This window comes from Scleropages formosus, chromosome 4, assembly GCF_900964775.1.
Source record: "Scleropages formosus chromosome 4, fSclFor1.1, whole genome shotgun sequence".
NCBI classification, from domain to species: domain Eukaryota; kingdom Metazoa; phylum Chordata; class Actinopteri; order Osteoglossiformes; family Osteoglossidae; genus Scleropages; species Scleropages formosus.
Genome location: NC_041809.1, coordinates 29,391,274 through 29,419,075, shown reverse-complemented (window position 1 = coordinate 29,419,075; position 27,802 = coordinate 29,391,274). Strand labels below are relative to the sequence as shown.

Here is a 27,802-nt window from a genome sequence, read left to right as displayed (position 1 = left end):
GCTTCAGCTTTTTTTCCAGGGATGTGGTGGTGCAGCAGGTTTGGCTGGGTCCTCTTCTCTGGTGGGTCTGGGGTTCAAGTCCTGCTTGGGGCGTCTTGCGATGGACTGGTGTCTCATCCTGGGTGTGTCCCCTCCCGCTCCAGCCTTGCATCCTGTGTTGCTGGGTTAGGTTCTTGCTGCAACCCCACTTGGGACAAGTGGTTTCAGCCAGTGTGTGAGCTTTCATTGCCAGTTCTAACTTTGAAACAGTCTTTGTTGGAACACAAAGAAATGTTGAAAGGGGATATTTAAAAACTTTTGATAACGCTCTTTCCTTTTATTTGATTTGATATATTTATCCATTCAGCACGTTGAAATTTAGTGAATAAGGGGTTTCTCCAGGATTCTCCTTTCCCTTCCTTTGATGAACCTTATGGAAACTGTTCAACACATGAGCTATTTGATAAAGGCAGTCATTGTTTGACATAATAAACTGGTGTCATACCAATTATTTGTGTGTATTTACGAGATCAGTCCTCTTACACATGTACAGTCACTTCTTGATTATTTGTTTTTTTTAAAAAAGCTTTCAAACAGAAACTAGTGACATTGGTTGTTCCGGGGAGAAATTAAGTACCAGTATCAACCAAAATGAAGACGCAGCAAAATGTTTATTTAAAAAATCAGCACTATACAAATAGACTGAAAGGATCTGAGATGAGAAGCAATCGGTATAATTGACTCACCACCAACCACACTCTCACCAGCTCAGCTACTCTGTGATATTATCGTATGTGTTCAGTTGAGGCTGGGGTACCAGCCATCAAGAAAAGTCTCTTTAAGCAATACTGTAATCTTTCAGGGAGGGGCGCGGTGGCGCAGTGGGTTGGACCGCAGTCCTGCTCTCCGGTGGGTCTGGGGTTCAAGTCCCGCTGGGGGTGCCTTGCGACGGACTGGCGTCCCGTCCTGGGTGTGTCCCCTCCCTCTCTCCCGCCTTACGCCCTGTGTTGCCGGGTAGGCTCCGGTTCCCCGTGACCCCGTATGGGACAAGCGGTTCTGAAAATGTGTGTGTGTGTGTGTGTGTAATCTTTCACAGTACTCTCATCATCATTACAGATGGGTGGCCAGTGCAAAACAAAAAAGGGAAAAATGCAGCAACTTTTTGTGATAGTCTAAGTGTGACTTATCTATAAGTGTGACTCAGTGTAACAGCAATAATCCATTACTAATTCTGAACAAAGGTGTTTATTATGTGGAATTTAAATCAAGGTCAGTTATGTGTCTGAACATGCACATTGGTACGCTGAACTGTTGATGCGGTGTTTACAGATATTATCAATCATTCACCATCATTGTCATCTTTCTTCAATAGTCATTAAAGTCGACCCAGGAAGTACAGACATCCAAAAATGCGTGATATAAAAGTAATCGAAATACAAATGCAATACTGATTTCACAAAGACCACATATCTATATGATTCAGGAAATTACGTAGTGTAAATTTATATATCTATGTGTGTGTGTGTGTGTGTGTGTGTGTGTGTGTGTGTGTGTGTGTGTGTGTGTGTGTGCTTTCATTGCCAGATCTAACTTTGACACAGGCTTTGTCAGAACACAAAGAAATGTTGAAAAGGGATATTTAAAAGTTTCTGATAACGCTATTTCCTTTTATTTGATTGTGTGTGTGTGTGTGTGTGTGTGTGTGTGTGTGTGTGTGTAGGCATTATTATTTCACATGAAATGCACAGTTCTTAAACTGGGTGACGTGACGTTTTATCTGAAAATCATATTATGGGAAGTTGTAGGAGGTGTGGTGGTGCAGCGGGTTTGGCCAGGTCCTGCTTTCTGGCGGGTCTGGGGTTTGAGTCCTGCTTGGAGTGCCTTGTGATGAACTGGTGTCCCATCCTGGGTGTGTCCCCTCCCCCTCCAGCCTTACACCCTGTGATGCTGGGTTGGACTCTGGCTTGCCATGGCCTTGCATGGGACAAGCAGTTTCAGGCAATGTCTGTGAGAAATTGTATGTATACATTCAAACTTTATGTACAGGTCTTTAATATATTAAATAAAATACCACTTTTGTCTGATAGAGGCTCAAGTACAGAATAATGTCACACAGCGAAGCAGTGTGAGCTGGATTAATTTTATTAGAACATGGTCTGGAATGTGTTGCTCTTCTTTAGAGGCTCTCCCTTAAAGCATTTATCTAAAATAAATATTTTAAATGTTTTAATAAACTATTTGCCATGGAATTTTGTTTACTGAACTTTGTCTTTGGTGAAATTGAGTTAAAGGATTTGGTCTGATATATTTTGGTTTCCAACAGAAAGTAGAGAAACAGTGGATATGACTTGCTTTGGGGGAATTTTAAGGTTTGGAACTTTGTTCTGAAATCCTGTGTTTTTTTTTTTCTTTTTTTTAGAGAAGAAACAACTAGATTAATTACTCAGTGCTAAATGGCTCCATAGGACAGCTCAGCAGTGAGGGGCAAACTAATTAGCACAGTGTGAGAAGGAAGGCATGGTGCAATATAAACGCCTAATTGCAAGGTCACCCCTTGCCAGGCTTGGAGCGAAACTGAGAAAAGTCAATTAAGAGCTGAAATATATGCTGTGTATTTTTTCTACACATACTGCCTTCATCAGAACGAGACGCAGGGAGATGAGATGGACGGATACAAAATTTTAAATGGATGGTTTCTCTTAAACGGTCTGTAATACCACAGGGTTACAAGTACAGTACTCTCCATCAGTTTTATTAACAATATGGAATTTTAGAAGATATATTGTGCCAAAACACACAAAAAAAAAATCATATAGAATTGTCTGATGTAATCAAATGCTGTTTTTTTTATTCACCAAAAAACATGGGTTAAAGAGAATTTTTTATTATTATTTTTCCATAAATGCCCATCTTGCGCTTCATGGATTGGGCCGTCAGTCTTCTCTTTTGTGATGTGCTCTTTGGAGATACAGCAGAAGACCTTTCATCAGCCAGCAAGGTATATTAATCATGATCACAAATCTCACATGGAAAAGCTATCTCTATTTGCCTGCTGAGCAGACAGCCACTCTTACCACGCCGGAACAAAATTAATTCACACTTGCAGTCTGCCAACCTTTTCTGGCGCTTACCGTTGGCGTTGCAGGTTCTTTTGTCTGGTGAAACAGGCATTTTTCACTTTCACACATGCAAAATGTTTTGCACTGACACTGACGAAAGACAGATTTACCATTGTCAGACTCGAGCCCAAGAGTTGTATCGCCAGCAATGCATTGACTCATTTTTCGGTGCTCAAGTCTGAAAGTGACTGGCCATAGCAGCGACAGCCAAACTGGCTCACTGAGCCTCTGCCGCACAGGGGGTTGGTTCTTTGTACAGTCGTAACTTACAGGACACAGATGGAATTAATGTGCATTTAGAAACTGCATTTCTAAAGGACTGTGAATAGAGTAAGTGCTGGGAATTATTTTCTTTTATGTCCCTTCCTGCTGTTTTTACAGCACAAGGTCTGTATGTGATGACTATAACAGGTCCAGGGCCATGTGATTTACAAAAGATCATTACAAAAATAAAAAAACTTTATGATAATGGTTGTGCAAGCTGAGAGGTGCGGTGGTGCAGCGGGCTTGGCTGGGTCCTGCTCTCTGGTGGGTCTGGGGTTTGAGTCCCACTCGGGGTGCCTTGCGACGGACTGGCATCCCGTCCTGGGTGTGTCCCCTCCCCCTCCGGCCTTCCGCCCTGTGTTGCCGGGTTAGGCTCCGGTTCACCGTGACCTCGCCTGGCACAAGCGGCTTCAGACAGCGTGATTGTGCAGACTTATCTTTATTAATATTAGTCATCACAGGTGTTTATACTAGAATCTGCTGCCACAAATTGCGAGCACTAATTGCAACCCCCTCCTGACGAAATCTGCACCGAAGAGCACATTTGTGCAAACAACATCGAAATTCAGATAGGTATTCAAAAAACGCCGCAGGCTTCATAGTGCACTGCCATGATAAAGTAGCTTAAGTTTTCTCAGACTGCAAGGGTAATCTTGAATTTAATTTCCATTGATTTATTTTAGCATATTATTAATGAAATTTAAATAAGCTTAGTTAAGGGGACAGAAAATGAATCGCGACTGATCGCGTGCCAGTACGCATGCTTATTCACTGGAAGTATGAATCATGCAAGTAAGTAGCGGCAAATGCATGCGCAATGGAAACGAGAAGACATGAAGAGACATTTCTGCCTGCTACGAGGTCCTTCGGAGATATGCTTCACTCACCGGTTCTGCTTGATGGCCCTACTGCCGATTTCAGGAGGCGTGCAGCCGAAACCACACATTGGCCAGAAGACAATGTCAGTTAAATTAAAAGTAGATCAAAGGCCCCAGTAGGTCTGGTTCTTCTTCACATTTGGCTTTATGATGTGAATTAAGACTAATTAAACCATAGAAACAGACACTGAAGACAAGGGGAAAGGAAAAGCCCCACAGTGGCTTCTGCTGCTTAAAGAAATTGCTTTAACCTCTCGCACAAAGTATTCGGGAGGCATTCGCTGAAAACAATGGAAGGTACTTAACTTCAGACGAACTTTGTATAATTTTCTTCTACTTTGCGCCTCTTCGTCTTCAGTTACTGCTTGCAGTTTTTAAAGAAATTCTTTTAGTCTCATATAACATTATCTGTACTCATGACAGAGTGTTAAAAAGTCTTTTTATTACATCTATTACTGCCTTAAGGACATATGGCATTGCTTGCTTGTGTTTACCAGTTCAGTGCACAAGTTGTAATGTACACTAAAAGCTCGCATGGTGTACTGTAAATATTGATTTTAAAAAGTTGTCCTTTTTAATTTTGTTTCTGAAGAAAATGCTATGCAAGTATTTTGTATTTTAACACAGTAATGTGAAGACTTTTTTGCATTCTGCTACTACTGCATTGCACTGTGCCGCATTGCACTGTGGCAGGAATACAGAGAAAGGAGGGAATAAAAGCAGCTTTACAGAAATATGCAAAGATGGCAGGATGGGAACCTGCTCAGAAGTTGGCAGCTGGACATGATGTCCCATATGACGTACACTGTGTAGCGCAGCTGTCTGACAGTGCATGGCTGGTGCTGGAGGACATGGGTTTGATCCCCACTCTGTCTGTGTGGAGTTTGCATGTTCTCCCTGTGTCTGCGTGAGTTTCCTCCGGGTGCTCTGGTTTCCTTCCACAGTCCAAAGACATTCTGTTCAGGTGGATTGGTGACTAAAGTCTCCCATAGTGTGTGAGTGACACAGAGAGTGTGTTCCACTGATGTATGGATCAGTGACCCATTGTAAGTAGTGTATCTAGCAGTGTAAGTCTGATAACACTACACAGAGTTCAAAGGAAGTCACTTTAGAGAAAAGAGGCTGCTAAATAAGTAAGTGTAACGTGAAACACAATTGCTGACACACACAGTGGCTGAGTTGATAAAAATGGGTGCCTTGTGGCAGTGCAGCTAAGTGATGTCATCAGAACATTTTGTTTTCGACCCCATTCAAGTTCATTTTTACTAAAAATGGCTATGAAGCAAAAATGTGTATATGAGCGTGGTGCAGAAAAGAAAAAATTAAAGAAAGCAAATATACAATTGAAAGTGAAAATAACAGTAGCAACATGACGGCATAATTATGATTCTCTCATTCTCACGCCACCCCCCCATCCAGCGTTCGGTAACCACCGTGTCTTGGGCATTATCCATGTGCTTATCCAGGAATCAGTGAGTACAAGACAAGAAGGGGTCCACCATGGAAATTATACAGTATAATAATGTACCCTATTTATATTATTATTCTACTGCAGTATTATTTGCTCATTTAGTATTATTTTAACAAGTACAATGCATTAAATTAGTGAAAAAACATAACACTCTATTATGCAAGGTGGCATTCATGCATGTAAATTGTTTATATATCTTTGTGGTTGATATAATATAGTATAAAGGAGCTTATGACTTATGACAAGGTGGTCAGAACAAAATGCCATCATAAATTGAGAACAACCTGTGTCTGAAAATGTGTGTCTGTCTATGAGTACTGGGGGATGATTGAGTTTTATTTTATTATAGATGTTGTCTTGCATATTGCCAAGCGTTGCACTGTTGTTATATTGCGGTAATGATGAATACGGTTGAAATGTGAGAAACGTGAACCAAAGGAATTTTCTTTGGAAGATAATAAAATATAACTTCATTTGTATTGTTAGAAGGGGGGCTCAACCGTTACACACATAATATACTGGGTAATACTGTACTATTCCTATTAGGACGTTAATAGAGCTATCTTTGTTTGTTAATGTGTTTTTTTCTTTGATTTCACCCACAGGAATACACTGAGATTACAGTTATAGCTTTCCAGTCTGTGCCGTTGATCACTATGTTACCTGCTGCTTTGTACTGTATCTTTGTGGCTGTAGCAGGACTGAGGGGCTTTTGCTGAAGGAAGCTCTCTTCCTTTCAAATCTGGCTGCATGTCAAGCTATCGCAGAAAAACACAATCGGCCAAGGTAACACTTTGCATTTTCAGAACGGTTTCGTTCCAGATACCGACAGAGGCCACCTTAAACACGCGAGGCCTGATCCAGAGAGCAGAAAGGCCACGCTGCACCAGAGACGGTGCTGATTCAACTACACTCACATGGCAGCGGCTTCGAAAAGAGAGGATCTCGGTGCTCTTGATGCCCACACGTGGAGAGCTTGAAAGGCCAGACTTCACACAGCAACACAGGGGACCTGACATTCAAAGGGTGGTTTTCAAAAAAAAATAACAAAAGCATATGAACAATCCTACAGTTATGGTTAAAACTATATAAAGGTTTCGATACTTACTCTTGGGAATTTCTATCAAATCAACTGTGATTTATAGAGTGGTTGTCAGCAGGTGTGATATTGCAAAAGTTTTAATTACCTTTCCTGAATTCATACTGTAACTGAAAGCCTTCACTAAGTTGGATTGATAAATTTTGGATGTTTGTTTCCCAGTGTTGGGTTTTGCCTATTCCTTATTCCATTCTTTCACTAATATATAACTGCATCAAATCCAACAGCTTTCACTAATATGTTTACAAGCGTAGTAAGAAAAGTGAACTTTAATATTTTAACAACCGTGAATTCCACTTTTTTGTGTTTAGTTCTGTATCTGAAAGACCATAGAAAAATTTCCTTGGTATTCATAATGAAGACCTGAGAAAAATTGATTCGGTTCTATAAGTTCTATTTTATTCTCATAGCGTGTCTGTGTTGGTTCTATTCAAAATGTACCTTAAGTTTCAATGCTTAAATAGAAAAGAGGGATTGTTAATAGCTCCCATGGCCAGCTATGATAATGATAACTGCTAGCAAAAAAATCCCATCTACAGCTGCACCTGTCAGCATTTTGATATGATAATATTTTCAGTTGAAGTACAAATCTTGTACTGATTTGACAAAGTAGCTGTCTGATGGCTCTTCCACAGTAACACCAACTGCATCTTGGTGTCATACTGCATTTCAGTACTACTAGTACAGCACTACTTCATCCTCAGCGAGTTGTGGACAGCCTTCTTAGAACTGGCAGGAGTAACATGGCATACAGCAGCTGGAAATTAAAAGTTTAAGGAAAGCCAACAAAAAAATTTCAACCATCAGAATCAATTTACACTCAGATAGGCTTCTAAATCTTTTTGTTTTGTTTGTTTACTGACATTTGTTTTCAGTACTGGAGGGGGTGCGGTGGTGCAGCGGGTTTGGCTGGGTCCTGTTTTCGGGTGGGTCTGGGGTTCGAGTCCCGCTCGGGGTGCCTTGCGATGGACTGGCGTCCCGTCCTGGGTGTGTCCCCTCCCCCTCCAGCCTTATGCCCTGTGTTGCTGGGTTGGGCTCCGGCTCCCCGCGACCCCGTATGGGACAAGCGGCTTCAGCAAATGTGTGTGTGTTTTCAGTACTGCTCTAATTCCAGTCTGAAAATCTCCTTTTTTACATCCTAAAATGTACCTTAGATAGAGTACCTTTTACTATTCTACATTAGTTAAGTTTTAAGGTGTTACAGTATTCCCATGATAATGACACTTCTCCCTGTCTTCAGGAAGCACTTTGTCTGGAGTACTGTGTGTGGTTTTCTGGACAAATTGAAATCAGCTTGACAAACCGCTCACTTACAGGACTTCTTATTTCACAGGAATTAGCAATAAAAGAAAAATGGTCAAGAACAAATGACATTGCTAGGGTTCGGGGAGGTACATATATGGTGAGATGTTTTGTGGAGGAACAACCTTTTAGGTCCTTTATACAGAATCTGACATAGACACTGCTGTGAAGAAGCTCAATGGACTTAAATGAAATAAAGATGGTCGGCTGCAGAGGATCTTGGCCAAAATAAAACTCAGTAAACATCTGCTCTCTCAAAGAGGGCTTGTAATACACTCTCACCTTTATTGTCCACCCTGGAGGAAATTCTACAGGTGGGAAGGTGCCAGTAATTTCCATTGTATCCTACTGAAAATCTTCAGTACCACATTATGGGGCTTTTGTACCTTTACCAGAGTTCAATGTGCTGCTCTTACCAGGAGTTCTGCAACACATCAGTAGTGCGCTTCATTCTCATTGATATTCCCTTCGCTGAATACTGAGATCTCTTCAGAAGCGGCATCTCACGTCTCCCGCATTTGAGTCCTGAGGTCAGTGCATTGGAGAGTCGTAGGCTGTGAATGCAAATACACCCCTGCCTCCACCAGTGTGTTACACTGAAAGGGTGTAAGGGATGGTAAAGGGAATGCTAAGATGCAATAGGGAACCACACAATACATTGTGCAGAAAGGAGATGCGCTTCAAAACGAGTGCTTTTGCCTTCTAATGACCTTCCAGCGTGGAGTTCTTTGGCAGGCCTAGAGACAGCTCAACAAACAGCGATGAAAGTGCACAGAACTCGCCGCAGAGGGCTATCATTCAGGCCACCTGGGCACATTTACATAAGCCCCGCCACTGTTGTTCCCCAAAAGAATAATATTCATGATTTAGCGAGTCAGTATTTCCACCTAGTATCCTCAGAGAAGCTTTGTAACAGCACTAATAGCCAGGGGCCTCACTGACTCTCAGTAGGCAGAAAGGAAAGAAAAGAAGAAAAAAAGAGCTTTGCGCATATCCATGTAAAAAAATATCTATTATCGCTGCCTGATGAGAGGACATTAACTGCACTAGCAACGTCAGACCTTCAAGTGCTGAAAATGTGCACGTTTTTCTATTTTTCCTGTTCCCGCATTTGTGATCACTGTCAGAAATCGTATTAAGACGTTAGCCTGTGAGATATGACTGTACGTCTCTAAATTACAAAGTGGGATTTTGTTGTGTGTTGTTTTGCATAGAGTATGTTGAAATGTGGTTTTTATTTACTCAGACATAAATTTCACAAATAAAACATTGCGGCCTACTTGTATCATTTGTTTTTATTTGTATTGCAATTCGGCTTTAACATTAACTTGGCTTGTTTTCTTTTTTTCTGAGGTTAGGCTAGTAGATGAATATAGATCTCACAGACAGAAGTTATTTTTTTCTGGGCAGTCAAGGACACCTGACGGCAATGCGAAATATGTATATATTGTGCTAGCTCTTCTCAGTTATATATTGCATGCAAATGACATGCAATAATGTGATATTCAAAATTATTCATGTCATTTTCAGTATGAAATCAACCCCTTTGCTGCCTCAAAAAATTATGAATTTCATGAAACGAAGAGATTGTTTATTCATTCGTTCATTTCAAGAGAAATCTCTATGTATTCGGTATTTCATTTTCATGAAACTACAAGCACAGGTTAACTGGCAATTTTTGTCTCAGTCTCATAGTCTCATAGGTCTCATAGGTTCTTCCGAAAAGACTGTAAGATATAAGAAAGTATGAGACTAATATACTGTGCATTGGCTAGTGAAATGTGCCACTGGAGGATATTTCTATGGTTTTATGAATATATGAGAATGGCAGCTAATAGAAATAATTTTCAGAGAAACTAGGAGCATGGATGACACGGGCCAAGCGCTGTGCCGACCTTATATTAGTTTTCAGATCCAAAATATTAAATATCAGAGGATAAGGGAAAAACTATGTAATGAATTCCAGAATCTGTGTACACAGCGATGCCTGTGACATTTTTCATGCATTATGTTAACCTTTAAAATTAACTGTGACTATTTGACCTCAACCCAGGATTCTCAATACTACAAGCCATCATGGAGTCCGCAGTGGCGAACAACTGGCAAGTGACCGCGCGGTCAGTGGGGAGCATCGTAGATCCTCAAGAGTACAAGCGAATCATAGAGGAGATGGACAGACGGCAAGAGAAGCGCTTCTTGATAGACTGTGAAGTGGGGAGGATAAACACCATCCTTGAACAGGTAAAGTTCATAACTAATTCCTTAGTGATATCATAGCCCGTAGACTCTACTTGACAGACAGAGCAGGGAGTAAAACATGAAATCTGACAAGTAAATATTAGATTTTCTAAAATTTGACAGAGGGTTATCATTTAATGAGATCTTTTTATTCTTGGTTGTAATGCAGCTGGAGCCCTGTCACTTTGTGACAAACTCAACTTTGATTTTCTGAAAATGGAATCCTGCTATAATATAATTTCTCCGGCATGCCATCGGTTTGTTTGGAACAGCTCACCGCAGTTGCAGTGGATTTGTGGAGTTCCATAATCTACACATCTGCATGTATATTCACATTAATTTAATAGTTTTTATTTTAAAAATATTTGGTAACTATATGATACGTCTGATAACACTGTGTTTTGGAAATTGTGGTTGTGGATGAAATTAATCCAATATCTAAATGTCTAAAGCTGTGTGCTTTTAAATCGGCTGTCTCCTGTTTCAGTTCTGTGCTTATTGTTTTGCAGCTGTTTATATCTTAATGAAGGTCTTATTCCTCCATCCATCCATCCATCCATCCATTTCCAGAAGCTGCTTCTCAAAGTTAGGGTTGTGGCAGTGCAGAGTTTCCTGGAAGCATAGGGTGTGAGACAGAGTACATCCTGGAAGGAATTCTGGTCCACCATCGAAAATGCCACACACACACACACACACACACACACACACACACACACACACACACACACACACACACACACACACAAACCAGTTGAGCTGGAAAACATACACCCAGAGGACACCCACGGGAACATTTTGCAAACTCAAACGGAGGCAAAAAAACTGAATATTACTGTAAAATCATAAAGAACTACAACTATTATACCAGCAAAAGAGACAAATAAGTTTTTGGATGTGGACACCACTTAAGATCATGTAATGGGACTAAATACTAAACATACGTTTTAGTAAATAGCAAATGCAACACTGTGGTCAGTCCTAGTCCCACTTCTATATTTTTTAGTAAAACTTGCATTATGATTATTTACATACAAACATACTGCAGTTTGAAGACTAGAAGACCAATTGTCTATGGCAGTTCATTATAATTCAGTAATTTTTGCAGAAATGACAGAATTTCAATATTTAAAACATTGTGACCTCTCCTGACAGTTTTTTTTTCCCCTTTTTTGGAATATATTGAAATTCTCTCACACACACATTCACTGAAGCCGCTAGTCCTAAGCGGGATCAAGGCAAGCCGGAGCCTAACCCAGCAGCACAGGGTGTAAGGCTGGATGGGGAGGGGACACACCCAGGAGGGGATGCCAGTCCATCACAAGGCACCCAAAGCAGGACTCGAACCCCAGACTCAGCAGATAACAAGACCCGGCCAAACCCACTGCACCAACGCACCCCCAATAGAAAGAAAAAAATTTTTTTAAAGTTTCAAAAATAAAAAACAACAACAAAACTTGAGAAAGCACTGACTATTTGGAAGACCAGTTAAGAATATGAATGTTTTGTTCGACCGAACACTTTTGCTTTAAACCCCATGACCCTTCAGTACGAAAAGTACGCCCACATTTCCCCCATGCGATGTAAGGACGCGCAAATGTTGTTTACGTTTTTCCGGATTCAAATAATTCCTGAAAATAAATGACTGTGAAGATGCTGAGTGGCAATGCAGACTTGCAGATGCACAAGAGGAACAGCATTGGTCTCTCAACAAGAAGATGCAATGTAGGTCATCAACACTTGCTCTAATATCTGCTTCCCACCAAAGTGGGCCGCTCACAGTGGCCAGCAGAGTGGCATACAATCAGTTTTCTAAAAATAAGCCCTCTCCGTCCGAGAAGTTTAAAGTTTCTGCGCAACGGCGGAGTTTCTCAGTGGTCGTGGTCCTTACATGCATGAAATCTCTGGGCTTTTTCTGCAGTACGTTGTACATCTGACCTCACTGCTTTACAGAGAGGACATCTTCCTATTTACAATGAAAACTAAGCACATGCAGATCGCCAAGTGTGAGCTTTTTTGCATTTTATAATGAATTAATTTTAATTACATATCCATTTTCTGAACCGCTTGTCCCATTCAGGGTTGCAGGGAGCCAGAGCCTAACCTGGCAACACAGGGCAAAAGGCTGGAGGGGGAGGGGGCACACCCAGGACGGGACGCCAGTCTGTCGCAAGGCACCCTAAGCGGGCTCGAACCCCAGAGCCACCGGAGAGCAGGACCCGGTCCAACCCACTGCACCACCGCACCCCCCTAATTCTAATTAATTTAATTTTAATAAATTAATCTTTTAATACATATAAAATATAGGTGTTCGGCAAGAGTGTAAACCCCTTATTTTGTTTTAATTTATTCCCCCAAAAGATACTCATAAAATCCTGCCTGAATTGTATTAAGTCCTATTACTCTTGCCTCTTAATAAAAAATTCTAATAAATATTATAATGGTTTCATTAAAGGACTTTTAGCAGTAATGGAGTGGTGCATCAGACCATAGAACAGAATCCGCGGAGTGACTGTGTTAGTGATTTGTGGTTTTGGATGCAGAATGTCCCCTTGCGGCATTCTTTCCAGCTTAAAGGGAACAAAGTACTCATCTCTCCATAAAGAATAGGCAGGAGAGATTGAATGGCTCCTGAGAGAAGCCCAGGGCCCACAAGCCATTGAAAATGAGAAAGCCGCATTATAATCTTTGCCACAGCAACGCGGGCGAAAAAAATGGGTAGAGAACAAAAAGAGCGAAAGATAACTGAACATGTGCTGGAAATAGTGTCTGCGCTGGTCGCCTTGTCAAGGGGCCGTGTTCCATATAATAATCAAAATTCTCATCTTGGTTAAACAGCAGGCGATACCCTGCACTGCAGTGTGTGTTCCACTTTTCGTACCTTGTTGACACCGTAGTGCTGCGCCGGCACGCCTCCAGGGTCATTTGGCTTCGTTTCACTCCATATTGCATTTCATCTGAAGATTAATGATTTCAGTTTGTCAGTCCTCGGCAGCAATCCACACGTACATCATCGGTTCACACAGATTTGTCAACAGACCGATTTGTTGTTTCATTTGTCATTTTGTGCTTTTATTTATGTATTTCTGTATTTTTGTAGAAGAGCAATAACACAAAAACACAAAACAAAATCTGCATATGCGTGCTGCCAAATTATGAAGCTCATCTGCTACAGTAAATTATATACTACGGTATATAATTTATCAGTGACACTTCTGACAGTACATCGTAAATACTTTATTCAGAAACAGAGACTGAGTATATATGAGGGTACTTACTAAGCTTGGAATATACTTCTGTTAAATGTCAGAAAATACTCATTTATTTATGTTTGCTCATTTATTTATTTGAGCACATGTCTCAAAGCAGGATTCACTTTTTCAGTACGGTTAACATTTAGAAATTGACTCATGTTGACATATAACATGACACATTACATTACCAGTGCACTGTGACTTTCAAAACATTACATTCATGAGAGAAAAGTCATGAAAATGCAGAACTGGTCAGTAAGGGAAGATCCATTTCGATCAGATCCCTCACACAATGCCTTAACAAGTAGTACCTACGGCTCACGATATGCTCCATCTGGTGCTCCCTCTCAATTCTGTGGGTTGCGTGCGGCGAAACACTTTTTTAGAATATTTTTTTGTCGCCAGTGCTGAAACGTATGCCAAGGTGACAAAGAACTTCAACCGTCTGACATGAAATTGTATAAGACTGTGAAAAATTGTATGAACTGCAAGACTCTAAAAAGAAGCAGGATCGGTGAGAACAAGACAGACACCAACTAGAGAAGACGCAGGTTGGCGGACACAAGGGCAAACGTTTATTTACAGCGAAAAAGTGCAGGATTAAAGCAAATACAAAACAATAAACTGCACTCTGGGGGTACCGGGACTGAGCGAGTCCCGCACCTGTGGGGTGCAAGAGTTGTTCGAACCGGTGCACACAGAGCGAGGTTCCGCAATGAGTCTCTCTACCGGCTCTGCTCTGGAGCCGCCCTTGATCCCTAGATCCTGCAACCGGCGTGTGGGGAGGCCATCGGGTCTCGGGAGACAGGGCACTCCGCTGGATTCCCCTCCTGGAGTTTCTGACAGTAACGCTATTTGCTGGTCTGAGAGCAGCGGGGAGCCACCAGGCAACTGACGTTGACTTGCGTCGAATTTTTGATGATCGAAAATAGATGCTTTATGTACGATCGGTTGATGAACCGTGCATACAGCTTACAGGAAGCACAGACCCCAGCATGTTTCATGGTTGTGATGTATGTGGCAAAAAAAGAACAATATTGCTGTTATTACTTCTTGTGTACAGCTGCAGGAGGTGAAGACTTTCATGAATGAAGACTGAACACAATAAAATGTAAAATAATGGAACAAAGACATTGGAAAGAATACTAAATTCTGTAGAGGAATCCATCCGAAGGTCTTCTCTACCTCCGGAATGTATAGTATGTGGAAAGACTCTGATCCTTTCTAATAATCCTTCAGTTCTTTGATTTTGATCTTTGAAAAGTTGCTTTTTTCCCAGCCATGTTTTTTCTACTCTTTTTTTCCTAAAGGAAGAAGCAAGACTATATTTGTGATCTCACTCTTTAAATGAAAAGTGCTGCTGAACTCACCTGAGCTCTTTGATACTTGGGGAATCGTTCTTAAGACAGGGAAAGAAATAATGAGTACTTCCTTTTAAAGTAAGCCCTGAAGATTAAGCTTTTATAAGCCAATTGCCTCCTTGTATCACCATCTACAGAGTCTCAGCTTGCCCAAATTTAGACATTATCGCTCACGTTTTACAGAGAATAATTTCATCAGGCCTTGTCTCTCAGCCTCTGCCAGAAGGAATGGATTTGCCATTTTTCCTCTTTGTTCTTATTTTTCGTAATTCATTATAAGAATTACTCTAAGGTGTTTACATTTTGTAGAATTTTTTTAGTTGACGTTCCGTTTGGAAGCAGGTGTATGGTGGGTCTGGGGTTCGAGTCCCGCTTGGGGTGCCTTGCGGTGGATTGACCTCCTGTCCTGGGTGTGCTTCCACCTGCTCCAACGTGCACCCTGTGTTGCCGGGTTAGGCTCCGGTTTGCGTGGCTTCAGGCCGTGTGTGTGTGCGTGTGTGTGTGTTGAATCCCCAGCAACACGTACACGTCAAATCTGCAAACAATGAAATTATTGGTTCCAAGGGCCACCGCATCATTGCCAAGGTGGACACTATCTGGCCGCAGGACTCTCCCATTAGGCCTCAACTGAAGGATTGCAGATTGCAGGTCTCTCTCATGATACTTCCTTCAAGCTGTCATACGCAGGCTGGTACAAAGATGGCAGATTTTTTGAGTTTGCTTTACACAAAAAATTCACAATACTGCACAGAGAAACCTCTAACAATGGTTTGACTAGGGAAATACACACACACACACACACACACACACACACACATTTTCAGAACCGCTTGTCCCATACGGGGTCACGGGGAACCGGAGCCTACCCGGCAACACAGGGCGTAAGGCCGAAGGGGGAGGGGGACACACCCAGGACGGGACGCCAGTCCGTCACAAGGCACCCCAAGTGGGACTCGAACCCCAGACCCACCGGAGAGCAGGACTGTGGGCCAACCCACTGCGCCACCGCACCCCCCACTAGGGAAATAATGATTATGAAAACCTCAGTTGCCTTTTCTCATGTGCCGTTATAGCCACTTACATGACACAGTACCCTGTGATGTGAGAAATGAGTGTATAGAATCAATTGAAATGTATTATACACACACACACACACACACACACACACAGTCTGACACCGCTTGTCCTGAGTGGGATCACGGCAAGCCGAAGCCTAACCTAGCCACACAGGGCACAGGGATGGAGGGGGAGGGGACACATCCAGGATGGGACGCCAGTCTATCCCAAGGCACCCCAAGCAGGGCTTGAACCCTAGACCCACCAGAGAGCAGGACCCAGCCAAACCCACTGCACCACTGCGCTCCCCAGATGCATTATAAATAAAATTAGTTAAATTAGCAGTAACGTAATAGAATGTACAGTCATTTAATTGAAAACATGCAATTTTTGCAGACCCTGTAACTTGAATCTGTTTTTGTTTGACCTTAAGTTAACGCCACTACTTCTGGGGAGGAAGGAACATCATTCAAAACTTGTTGGGTTCTTTTTGATGCTTTTCTTGAGAAAATCTCTGACCTTATTTCAACAGTCCATCATCCAGACCCTGTGGCAGCTCTGCTTTGTGCTTAGCTATACTCTGCCTGTGCACAAGGACAGCTGCATTAGAATGGAAGACACTCACTGTGGGCTTTGCATTGTGGTCTCATTTCATGAAACAGAGTCAATGCAGTGACGCGGCCAACTGCCGTCTCCACACACATTTCATTCTCTTACTTTTGCACTTTGGCTTGAGAAGAGTTGTGACTTGGAACACAGCTTCTGTCTAATGCGAACATTCATTGTACTGGCGCTGTGGAACTGAACCCTTATTGCCCTGTGCCGTTACCAAACATTTCAATTTGACTCATTTCTGGAATGCGTTCTGTTAAACTCTGTTACACGCAACTGTTCTGACAGTAGAATTTCCCAGAAGTCTGCCAGATATATTTCACATAGTTGAAAGGGTCACTGCAGTATACTGACCAATACTGGTTTATTCCTGCAGGTTGTGATGCTGGGGAAGAACAGCCGAGGCTACCACTACATCCTGGCCAATCTGGTGAGTTTGCACAATTTTTCCTCTAGTTCTGCAGTGCAGAAAAAAGCTGTGTGAAGAAAACAATTGTTGCTCTTGCCTCAAAGTACAGGGAAATTTTTTTTTTTCCCCATTTCCTTTCATTTTATTCATTATTTATTAATTTAGCTGACACTTTACTCCAAAACAGCGTATAATGTTAATGGATAATTATTTATCCATTTATACAGCTGAGTAATTTTACCGGAGCAATTTTTAGGGTAAGTGTCTTGCTCAAGGGTACTGCAACTGGGATTCAAACCTACAACCTTTGGGTCCAAAGACAAGCTCTAACTACTATCCAACCAGCTGCCTCTTTCAAAAATAACACCTTTGCCCTAAAAGCGGAATGTGTGCACATGCTCACATTTCCTGTTTATTGTGCTTTCAATAAAGAACAAAAAACTACTAATATTTCATTCTAATAATGATTCATGGGCGTTTTTCATTACTAAAATGAGCTCAGTACAGACGCATGCAAGGACCTTCTAGTTATGCTGTTTCTCCAGCTGAAATCCCCATCTAGTGGAGAGATGTAGTGTGACAGGAGTGCAGAGGTCTGGAGGTGCATCATACCAAGGGCACCGCTACTCGAGTCTCGTGGAGGAGCCCTGCGACTTCATGTGTCCGATGGCTGCCCGTCTTTCAAAATACGTAAATCAAAATAACTTTGATTTTTGTGAAATTTTCTATCAGTCAAAATCATTTTTTTTTCAATGTTCGAAACAAAGTGTTCTTAATCTGTGTGTTTTGGAGCATTCAAATTCTAGTACAATATATACATACATGTTATATATATATATATAAGTATATATATATTAGTACAGTATACTATATATATATATACTGTATATTACAGTTAAAATATACACAAAATGAATCCCGTTCTAGAGCACAATCTGATTTTTTCAAGCTGAAGGGACACCAGGCTGGAACATGTAACATGTCGTTGGAAAAAAACATATTTCAACGAAATTCTGATAGGGGGATGAAACTGCATGTCCCATGTGTACAAGTGTGTTTGTTTACTTATATTTGTGCATGCAGCTATATATGGTGCATAGCATACATAGCATTTTCTATGTGTTTTACTGTCATTTTCAATGCCGTAATGACAGCAGTGAATATTGCTTTATACCAGTGGAATTCTACTCTACGCTATTTAACCGGTTCAGTTTCAGAAACTAGTGTGACATTTGAAGGCAGTATTAATTTCTGTGGAAAGTAAAATGTTTTGTCACATTTTCCTAACGTTTCTGAATTTTGGCTCAAAAATGTGGACTTTTCAATAAGTTTTGTGAAACTGCATTATCATTTCAGAGACTGTATGCAAATTACAAACAAGTTAAAAAAAAAAGTATTTTGATGGTATTGTGTTAACATTTATGTTGTATATAGTAATATATATAACCAAAAATATTCTTTATTTATACAATCATTCTTAGTATATTATGTCACATGTCCTACAAAAAACATTTGCTTTAGTGCTTCTCTGATTCAGAGAAGTGAATTCCATTTCCCTTCACCTCCACCTGTGCTTATACTTTTTTTTTAAGACAGAAAACCATTCCAATAAGAGTCTCGACATAAAAGAATGCTTCCCCACATGATACTCTTCGCTGTCAGTTTTCAGTGTCCTCTCCTGTGTCTGGCCTTAGGGCTTTGCGAATGTGAGCCTGGACAAGGTAGTCGCTGGGGGAGCGAACATAACCGGGTTTCAAATAATCAACCCTGAAAACGCCATAGTGCAGCAGTTCCTCCAGCGCTGGGATCGCCTGGATGAAAGGGAGTTCCCAGAAGCTAAAAACACACCTCTGAAGGTAGGTCTTCCCAGGCAACATTGTCAGCCAAATTGTCTGATTACATCCACATCCTCTCTCCCGCCCTTCTCCCTTCCTCATTGTTTCTCCTTCCATTCCTCTGTCTTCCCCCTGTATGTTCTTGTCTTGCGCATCATTCCTAATAGATGCAGGCATTACTCCCAGAGCTTCTGGCACTAGTTGATTCTTACCATGCATCACAGTCAGTGTATCGATGTAAGTCTCTGGGATATATATTCCCAAGCATTCACATAAATCTAATTAAATAACGATCCTGGATTAAATGGATTTCTAGAGGGCACATTACAAAGTGCTCAAATGACAAATGCACATAATGAACTGATTTATTTAAAATAGATTTGAAGCAAAGTTAATTTGTTTTTTCATAAAATTATGCCACTTGCTTGATATTTTTAACTAAAGTTTGTTGCAAGATTATTAGTTTTCCCAGACATAATGTCACTGTCATAACGACAATGTTATAATGTCTTTATGGTTGTTTAAACAAAGGCAGACTGAAATGAACAAGAATGTTGCAAAATCAAAATAACGAATCAAAGCGACCTTAAATCTGTGAGACAAGCGCAGTGCAAATATGAACAGCAATCTAGTGTTATTCTCTAATAACAGCGTAGAAATGTGTCCAAAAATGTAGACCTCTGGTTGATGAAAAAGGTTCGAAAAGAAATGCTAGACTTGAACACACTACAAGTAAGTAAATATTAGCTCAGATCAGTAGTGGTGTGCAGAAGGTCATCTCGGAGCACACAATTCATGAAGCCTTGAAGCAGATGGGTTACAGCAGCAGAAGGCCATGCCCATTCTACTCATGTCAGTTCAGAACAAAGACTTGAGGCATCAGTAGACATAACTGAAGGGTGGAAAAACATTGCTGGGTTTGATGAATCCTGGTTTGTGTTAGATCCACCCTGCCTGGTGCGATGGCACAGACTGGTAGTGGTGCTGTATTGGTGTGGGGAATGTCTTCACTATACAGATGTGGACCACAGAATATCTGGACATTGTTGCTGGTAAAATGCATCCCTCCCTTTTTCAAGTATGTACTTCCCGCCAGATGATCCTCAATGTCTCAAAGTGGGTGTCATTTCAGGATCCCCAGACATAATATTGAATATGTCTGAGATGGAATGGGATGAATGTGCTTTAAAAAATCTGCAGTAACTGTGAGACACCATTGAATCAGCAAGGACCCAGACTGGCCTGGAACATTTGCAGCCTCAAAAAATCCAGGCACATTATTCCCCATCTACAGCGTAGTGCCGGCTAGTGTGCTTCATAAAGTGCCTTTTGATTATATGTCAGGAAAGAGTTTCACATAGTTTATGCATTTTATAAAATCAGATGTATTTTTAAATACCTCAATTGTTAGTTTAAATTAGCTATTTATGCTGATATTTTGCTATTGACACTATAGCTTGATCCTGGAATATTCAGAAATACGAATATAAAATGATGGTAGAAGTATGTGTTACTTTACCTAGTTTCCTCGATGGTTGTCTTATTTAAACAATGATAAGAACAGAAAAATAGAACAAAGGAAAAGTACATTTGGCTTTGAATTCTAGAATCAGTACTCATAAAGAATATTATTACTTTGAATGTATGGCTATTAATCTAACTTAAAAAGTTCATCTGAAGTTTTACAAGAGACTGTAAACACGTAAACACTGCCATCGCGACCCTATTAGGACAAGCGGGATAGAAAATGGATGGATGGATGGATATAAACACGTAAAAAACTATAAAAGGACACCATAAAAGGATATTTTACAGTTGACTTAGATATGCTTTTTTATGGTTGCAATGGAGCACCTGTTTGTCTGTCATAAGACCTGTTTTGTTTCCACAGTGGAGTACTAAATCTTTCCTCAACAAACATCACAGTGTGACATCTTCCACATATGTCACCTTAAAAGAGCAATGAGTGTCATTATGAATTGTGTACCCGAGTGTATATCACACACCCTCTTCCAAAACATGCTGCAAACAAAAAAAAACCAAGATACACAGTTTGCATTGCTGAGCCGTGTTCACTGCTGAATTGCATCTTAGCAGAATGGGAATCTCTACACAACAATTTCACACTCACATGTTCTTGCCATACTTTCATCATTATTCCCGGTAAATAGAAGACTTTATTTCTAACATCAACATACAGACTACCGCCTATGTTTTTCATTCACTCGTCTCCAAATAACATAACTTATTTAAAAAATTACAAACTGGTATGAGAAAGAAACTGCAAATTCAAAAACAAAATATTAATAATGCATCGGTGTAAAGGTTTTTCTTTTAGTTTTGGTTGAATCGTACATCTGTCTTTACTATGACTATGCTTCTTAATTTGTGAGTCATACCTGGCAAAAAATTTATGCAAGTACAAATGGATATCGATTTTAGTTTCTTTATTTCCAGAGTTGAAAATAAGACAAAAGGTCTAGAAAAGGTCCTCAAATGACTTACATGTCCACAAAAAATGGAGACGCAATTTTCATAAACACTATACCGTATAGACGAGAGGAAAAAATAAATTCTCTTCTTACTCTTTTTGTGCTGTTGCAGTGACCCTCTGCCATGCAATACGAATTGCTTTGCAAGCTCTCTTTACAAAAAAAAAAAATACATACTAAATATATGTCAAAAAATATGTAATGGCAAATAGTTTATTACTCAGAAGTTCCTAAGTTGGGGATCCGTTGCACTGGCTGTGACTCTTGTATGGCGACTGTTAATTTTGGCTACGTGACTGCAGTGTGATCTAGGGTGACCATCTCACGGTCTGTTTCAGTACACATCTGCACTGACCCACGATGCCATCTTGGTGATTGCTGAGGCATTCCGGTACCTGCGGAGGCAACGTGTGGATGTGTCACGGAGGGGCAGTGCTGGGGACTGCCTGGCCAACCCTGCTGTCCCCTGGAGCCAAGGCATTGACATTGAAAGAGCCCTGAAAATGGTAGGAGGGCGAGTCCGAGCAACTCTTTGGCTTTCCTTGTGTATGAAAAAGCTGGCCTTTAGACCTCGCATACAATAAGATGAGTTTACATTCTGGTTGAGTTGAGAAAGCAAACAAGGCAACACTGAACATCTGGCATTATTACAGCTTATGTTACTGTGTTACAGGTCCAAGTACAAGGTATGACTGGAAATGTTCAGTTTGACACCTTTGGTCGAAGGTCCAACTATACCATCGACGTGTATGAAATGAAGACAAGTGGCCCTCGGAAGGTGAGCAGGCAGCATGAGGTGTCATTACCATGTGTTTCCTATATATCATCCCTATAGACTTTACTGTAAATTGCAAAAAGACACAAAAGGAAATTGAAAATTGCATATCTCATTTGATCTTATCAAAGTTTCTAGCTCATGTTCTTCAATGTTCCAAGAAAACAATATGAACATTCAAAAAATATTCGACCTGTTCATTGACATTACGGGGTTCTAAGGTATGTTTTTCTGTTAAATTTACATCTCATCTAAATATGAGCATGGATTAAGTACTAAAACATTATTTTTTTGTTTTATAAAGTGTAGAGGTCACTTTCATTCTAAAGACAGAAAGCGCCCTCGAAATTATAGGAAATTGAGTGTAAAAACATGACATAAGTTGATTATACTGCAATTACCTTATAACTGTGCCAAATTACTATTATTTACAAAACCTTTCCTACGTAATTCATTTTACACAGCCACTACTCCCATATTGTATGTAAATGTTTGTGTACCCTTTTAAAATAAAAAAATGTAGGAAGGTGATCGGGATTAGTCTATCCTGAGTTTTGTGCACCTACTCGTGCGATGAACATCGGTGCATAAAGTGGAAAGAAACAAACTAGGTTTACTCAAGAATCTCAGAAGAACAACTATGTCTCTCTTTCTCCTAATATAATGCACAAGTTGTATTTCCGCTGAGATGTACGTCGCTTTGGAGAAAAGCGTCTGCTAAAAGAGTAAATGTAAATGTAATTCAATTGAAAGTAAGTCCAGATTATCTTTCTCTATTTAACAGCCATGCATATATGCAATCACCACCTCTGCCGTAGTGCACTAGATGAATGCATATTTTATATTTTAAACACTGTTTATGAAAGTACCAGGAGCTATAGGAGTTAAGTTGCAAGACTGAGGCTTCCATTTGCCAATTCTCAGTGAAGGCCTTTAGTATAAGACACAGGTAGGGCTGAGGAAGAAAAGCATCTGAAAAAATGTTGGATGCATACAATAGCACAATCTGTGCAGAAAGTGCATAGGCACGTCCTGAAGCAGGGATTATACCTTGAAAAGGAATTTAAAAGATTGAATGCTCTTTCGGCAAAGACCCTTTGTCCATTTACAGGTGGTCCCCAATTTATGATGGGGTTACGTTTCCCGAAACCAATCATAAGTCGATAATATCGTAAGTCAAAAATACATTTAATATACCTAATACACACCTCTGTGTGACAGAATGGGAGATGCGGATTGCTGTCATTGCATTAGAAAAAATCTAAATTCAAAATTCAAAGTACAGTTTCTACTGAATGTCTGTTCCCAGCTCACCATTGCAGAGTTGAAAAAATCGCGAGTCGAACTATCGTAAATCAGGGACCACCTGTATTTGACTGGGAGGTCATATAGGAACCGATGTCCAGCTCACTTTTAACAATTCTTTGATATAGGTATAATTGCTACAGGTAATAATAGGTGTAGGTGATATGTATTATTAGTGCAGTATTCGTTGCTGTTCACCCTTTCCCACCCACCCCTCATCTTATTCACTGTGGGGTTCACTGTCAGAACAATCATGATTTTGCTGATATTAACAACTATATCTGTGTTACTTTCAGATCGGGTACTGGAACGAGTTTGAAAGATTTGTAAATATTATGGATCAGCAGGTCACCAACGAGTCTTCTTCTGTGGAAAACCGAACAATTGTGGTCACTACTATCATGGTACACTTTCTATGCAGTTTTAAATGTTCCACTAATTCTGCCTCTCAAGGTCAAGGTGTTGATTCAAGAATTGATACATTCTGTCCTGGGCGGGTAGAACATTTTTGTTTTCTGTTGCTTTCCACCCATTCACTACATGTTGAAACAGTCGATGCACAAGAGTGTTTCAACTGTATCCGTGTGGGTGACAAAGCATTTTGATTTTCCATACTTCAGTGGCCTGTTGTAGCAGTGACATCACAATAACGGCTTTGATAATGGTAAAAGTAGTGTTTACTCCCATCTAATACACTCAAGTGCGTACGTAAGTAAACCTGTCTCTCTCTCATCAAGTAAATGGTCAATGACAAATGAGGAACCAGTGAAAATTTCAGAAACTCAATGGTTTCTCATTGGCAAGGCAAATAAGCAGTATTTTGGGGAGGACATAAAGAACTTCAGACTTCGGGCTTTAGTTCTTAATCCCTCACTCAAATCTGCTTTGCAATGTCTATGGGATTTCTGTACTGAAGTATGACCTCTGTGTTTTACTGTGCCCGTAATAGTACTGCTTAGGTTAGACTGAAGTGCTGGTGCATTTCCAGGAAGATGTTTAGATTAGGTCACATGAGTCCTTTTTAAATGTAAAATAAGGCATGCTTTATCTTACATTTAAACTGGACCTGTGAAAAAGTCTTTCTTTCTGACTCTGCCTATTATGTTCTCATCTTAGGCAAATTCAGAATCTGAAGGTCTGGAGTCAGTATTTTAGAAAATTAAAAAGCCCCTTAACACCCATAAGGATTGATTAATAACTGGGATCGACAAGATGTACTTGAGATGATTTAATATTTCGTGATATAATAACAGTGCAAGCATGTAGAATAATAGATTCAGTTCAATCAAAAATAAAATTGAATCCCAAGGGGGTAAAATTGTCCCAGGTTAGACAGCAAGGATTTTTACTTTAATCAGTATTCCGGAGGTTATTTGTTTTTAATCTATAGCCTGTGACTAGTTAGCTGGTAGTTCCATTGACAAGTGGCTTTTTGATGACTTCAGAGTAGTAATATTTGGAAAGACGTGAGCGGATACATTCAGCACAGAAGAAAACAACCATTGCATTATTTAACAGCACCTTAATTTCCCCTGCTTTTTACTGGGATGTGTCATTTTCTCTGTGATCTGTTTCTGTTTGGCGATGAAATCAAGGAAAAAACGGAACCTCTGTGTCTGTAATGAGAAAAGCACGTTATTATTTTTACTGTGTTCTTTATTCTGTATTTGCTTTTTCCGATTCTGATGATTGGGTTTTTCAGTTGGAATGATGCAGCCTCTCTGCACATTGACGCAATGTGCTTGATGATACTGAAATACTACCACCACCACTTTCTCATCCCTCTCCAGTCACTGCCATTTACTTCATGAACTGGAAAGCCTCCCCAAGTAAATGCAACCTCCGCTCAGCCCCTCTTACATGGAATGTTAGATGGTTAATGGCAAATCCAGAGAACCTAGCCACTCGACGCTCCCTGACCTATCACAGACCATATTTTCTAAATCTTTCTAAAACGTTGCTGTGTCGCTGTGCTGGAGACTGGCTGCATTTGCATCATGGGTTTGCTTGGCATTCCGGGATGCTGGTGTTGTGTGATTCCTTAAAGCATGAGTGCATGTTATTGATCTCGCTCACTCTTGGTTGGGACTAGGCTCTTCTGCAAATGTGCATGCCTAACCATAAACCAGCGTATGTTTAATTAACAGGAAGCACCCTATGTGATGTACAAGAAAAACTATTTACATCTGGAGGGGAATGACAGATATGAAGGCTACTGTGTCGATTTAGCTTCCGAAATTGCTAAACATGTCGGGATAAAATACAAACTATCTATTGTATCGGATGGGAAGTACGGTGCCAGGGACCCTGAGACCAAGACGTGGAACGGGATGGTGGGTGAACTCGTATATGGGGTAAGTGACAATTTAGAATTTAGAATTTTGGTAAAATAATGGGAATGTAAATTTACAATAATTCAATCAATTTTCCAGAAGTCATCAGGCAGCACATCTGTTTGTGGCTGAAAATCTTAAGAATAAAAGTATTAAGACTAATTAATAAAATGATATAGCAATGAATTACAAAAACAAAAACTAAATGCAGTTAGTTACAAATATTATAGACATTTGTATTTCAACTTGTATGAATGCATGAAGTGAGTACAGACTGAAGTTTGTAGAACTATTGATTTTCAACAAACAAGTTGTTTCCCTTCTATACTGAAATTCTTTCATGAATTGTGTGACTGTGGGTCACCTCATCTGTATGCTTAAACCATTACGCATAACTTTCGTTCCAAACTGCTCGAATCATTAAAATAACAGATAATTAAAAAATTGAATAAAAATTAATTAAAAAAATAAAAGTGTAATAATTAAATAACGGATTTAAATAGTAACAGGACAACTTCCATAGGACATACAAAACAGTCCATAGTTTCTGAAACTTTGAATAACTGAAAAATTCAGTATGCTGCATGTCTTCTTGAACACATGATTATACACAACTGGGCCTTTGCCAAAATCAATATATTAAAGTTTTTATAGTATTAGCTCATTAGTGTTACCGTTTCGTGCAATAGTGTACTTACAACAAAATCACAGTTTATCTGAAAAGAAAAGTTTTTTGTAATCATGAAATATCCAATTCTGAATACTATCCATGTTTTATTATACTGTAATATGTTTGTTGCACAACATGGAGGACAAGAAAAATTACTTGAAAGTTTAGTGAGACAAAATGTAATGAGTGAGGTGTTTATGTCTTTGTATCAGACTTTCTGGATCGTAACAGTTAGTTAAAGGACTTTAACTTTGTAAATACTCTTATCAGGTTTATTTTTTTGTATTGCAACTTTTGCTTTTGTCTCTGTTCATTTCATTGTAAATAGAAATTTGTGAATAAAATCACAGTTTCAAACAGTTACTATGGCATTAGCTCATACTACATCTGAGGAGCCCCTCTTACATGAAAAATTTCAGATGACACCTTTCTAATTTCCTTTGGCTATTTCATATAATGTGAACATGGGTTAAAATGCAACACTTTGTTCTCATCTTTTCTGTTGTTGCTTTTGTTTCTCCCATATTGAGCAGCTTCAGAAGAGTGCAATATCTGAGATTTTATAGCTCATTAAGTTTATGTTCAGAAGCTAAAACTGATGACCTAATTGGTTTTTCCAGATTAGTAATATAATGATCCGGTGGGCACAGTAACATCTTTTTGATTACTGAGAATTACAGTAGCAATTTACCTGACCTGTACCATTTTCTGTGAGCTTCACAATGTAAACAATTGACAAAACTACAGACCTTAGAAGAGTAACACATGTTGTGTGAAGTCTAATACATGTTGTATGTGTTCACTTTTCCAGAGAGCTGATATAGCTGTTGCTCCTCTAACTATAACATTGGTTCGAGAAGAAGTGATTGATTTTTCTAAGCCCTTTATGAGCTTGGGGATCTCCATTATGATAAAGAAGCCCCAAAAGTCCAAACCTGGAGTTTTCTCCTTCCTTGACCCCCTGGCCTACGAAATTTGGATGTGCATAGTATTCGCCTATATTGGCGTTAGTGTCGTCCTCTTCTTGGTGAGCCGCTTCAGCCCTTATGAGTGGCACCTGGACGACAGTGATGAAGCTAAAGACCCTCAGACCCCACCGGACCCACCAAACGACTTTGGGATCTTTAATAGTCTCTGGTTCTCCCTGGGAGCCTTTATGCAGCAAGGATGCGATATTTCACCAAGGTTGGTTACCTCATCCACATCCATCACCTTTTTGCATTTTATGGTCATAGATCTAATGCCATGGTGCATATATGTTATATTGTTTTTGTTGCTCCCCTGTGTTCTCGACTTACCCTTCTTCATGCATCCATATCAGTATCCATCCTTTTCATTTCCTCTCCCCTCAGG

The 27,802-nt window shown here is 40.1% G+C and overlaps 1 protein-coding gene across 1 annotated transcript in view; it reads left to right on the top strand.

The window, feature by feature from the left end:
• Positions 1-27,802, top strand: part of LOC108934327 (glutamate receptor 3-like) — a 73,041-nt gene that overhangs the window by 28,299 nt on the left and 16,940 nt on the right. The window contains exons 4-11 of the mRNA XM_029251514.1: positions 10,166-10,353; positions 17,007-17,060; positions 18,734-18,895; positions 21,705-21,872; positions 22,040-22,144; positions 23,743-23,850; positions 25,594-25,800; positions 27,261-27,634. Of these exons, the coding sequence (XP_029107347.1) occupies positions 10,166-10,353; positions 17,007-17,060; positions 18,734-18,895; positions 21,705-21,872; positions 22,040-22,144; positions 23,743-23,850; positions 25,594-25,800; positions 27,261-27,634 (1,366 nt within the window). The remainder of the gene's footprint in view (positions 1-10,165; positions 10,354-17,006; positions 17,061-18,733; positions 18,896-21,704; positions 21,873-22,039; positions 22,145-23,742; positions 23,851-25,593; positions 25,801-27,260; positions 27,635-27,802) is intronic.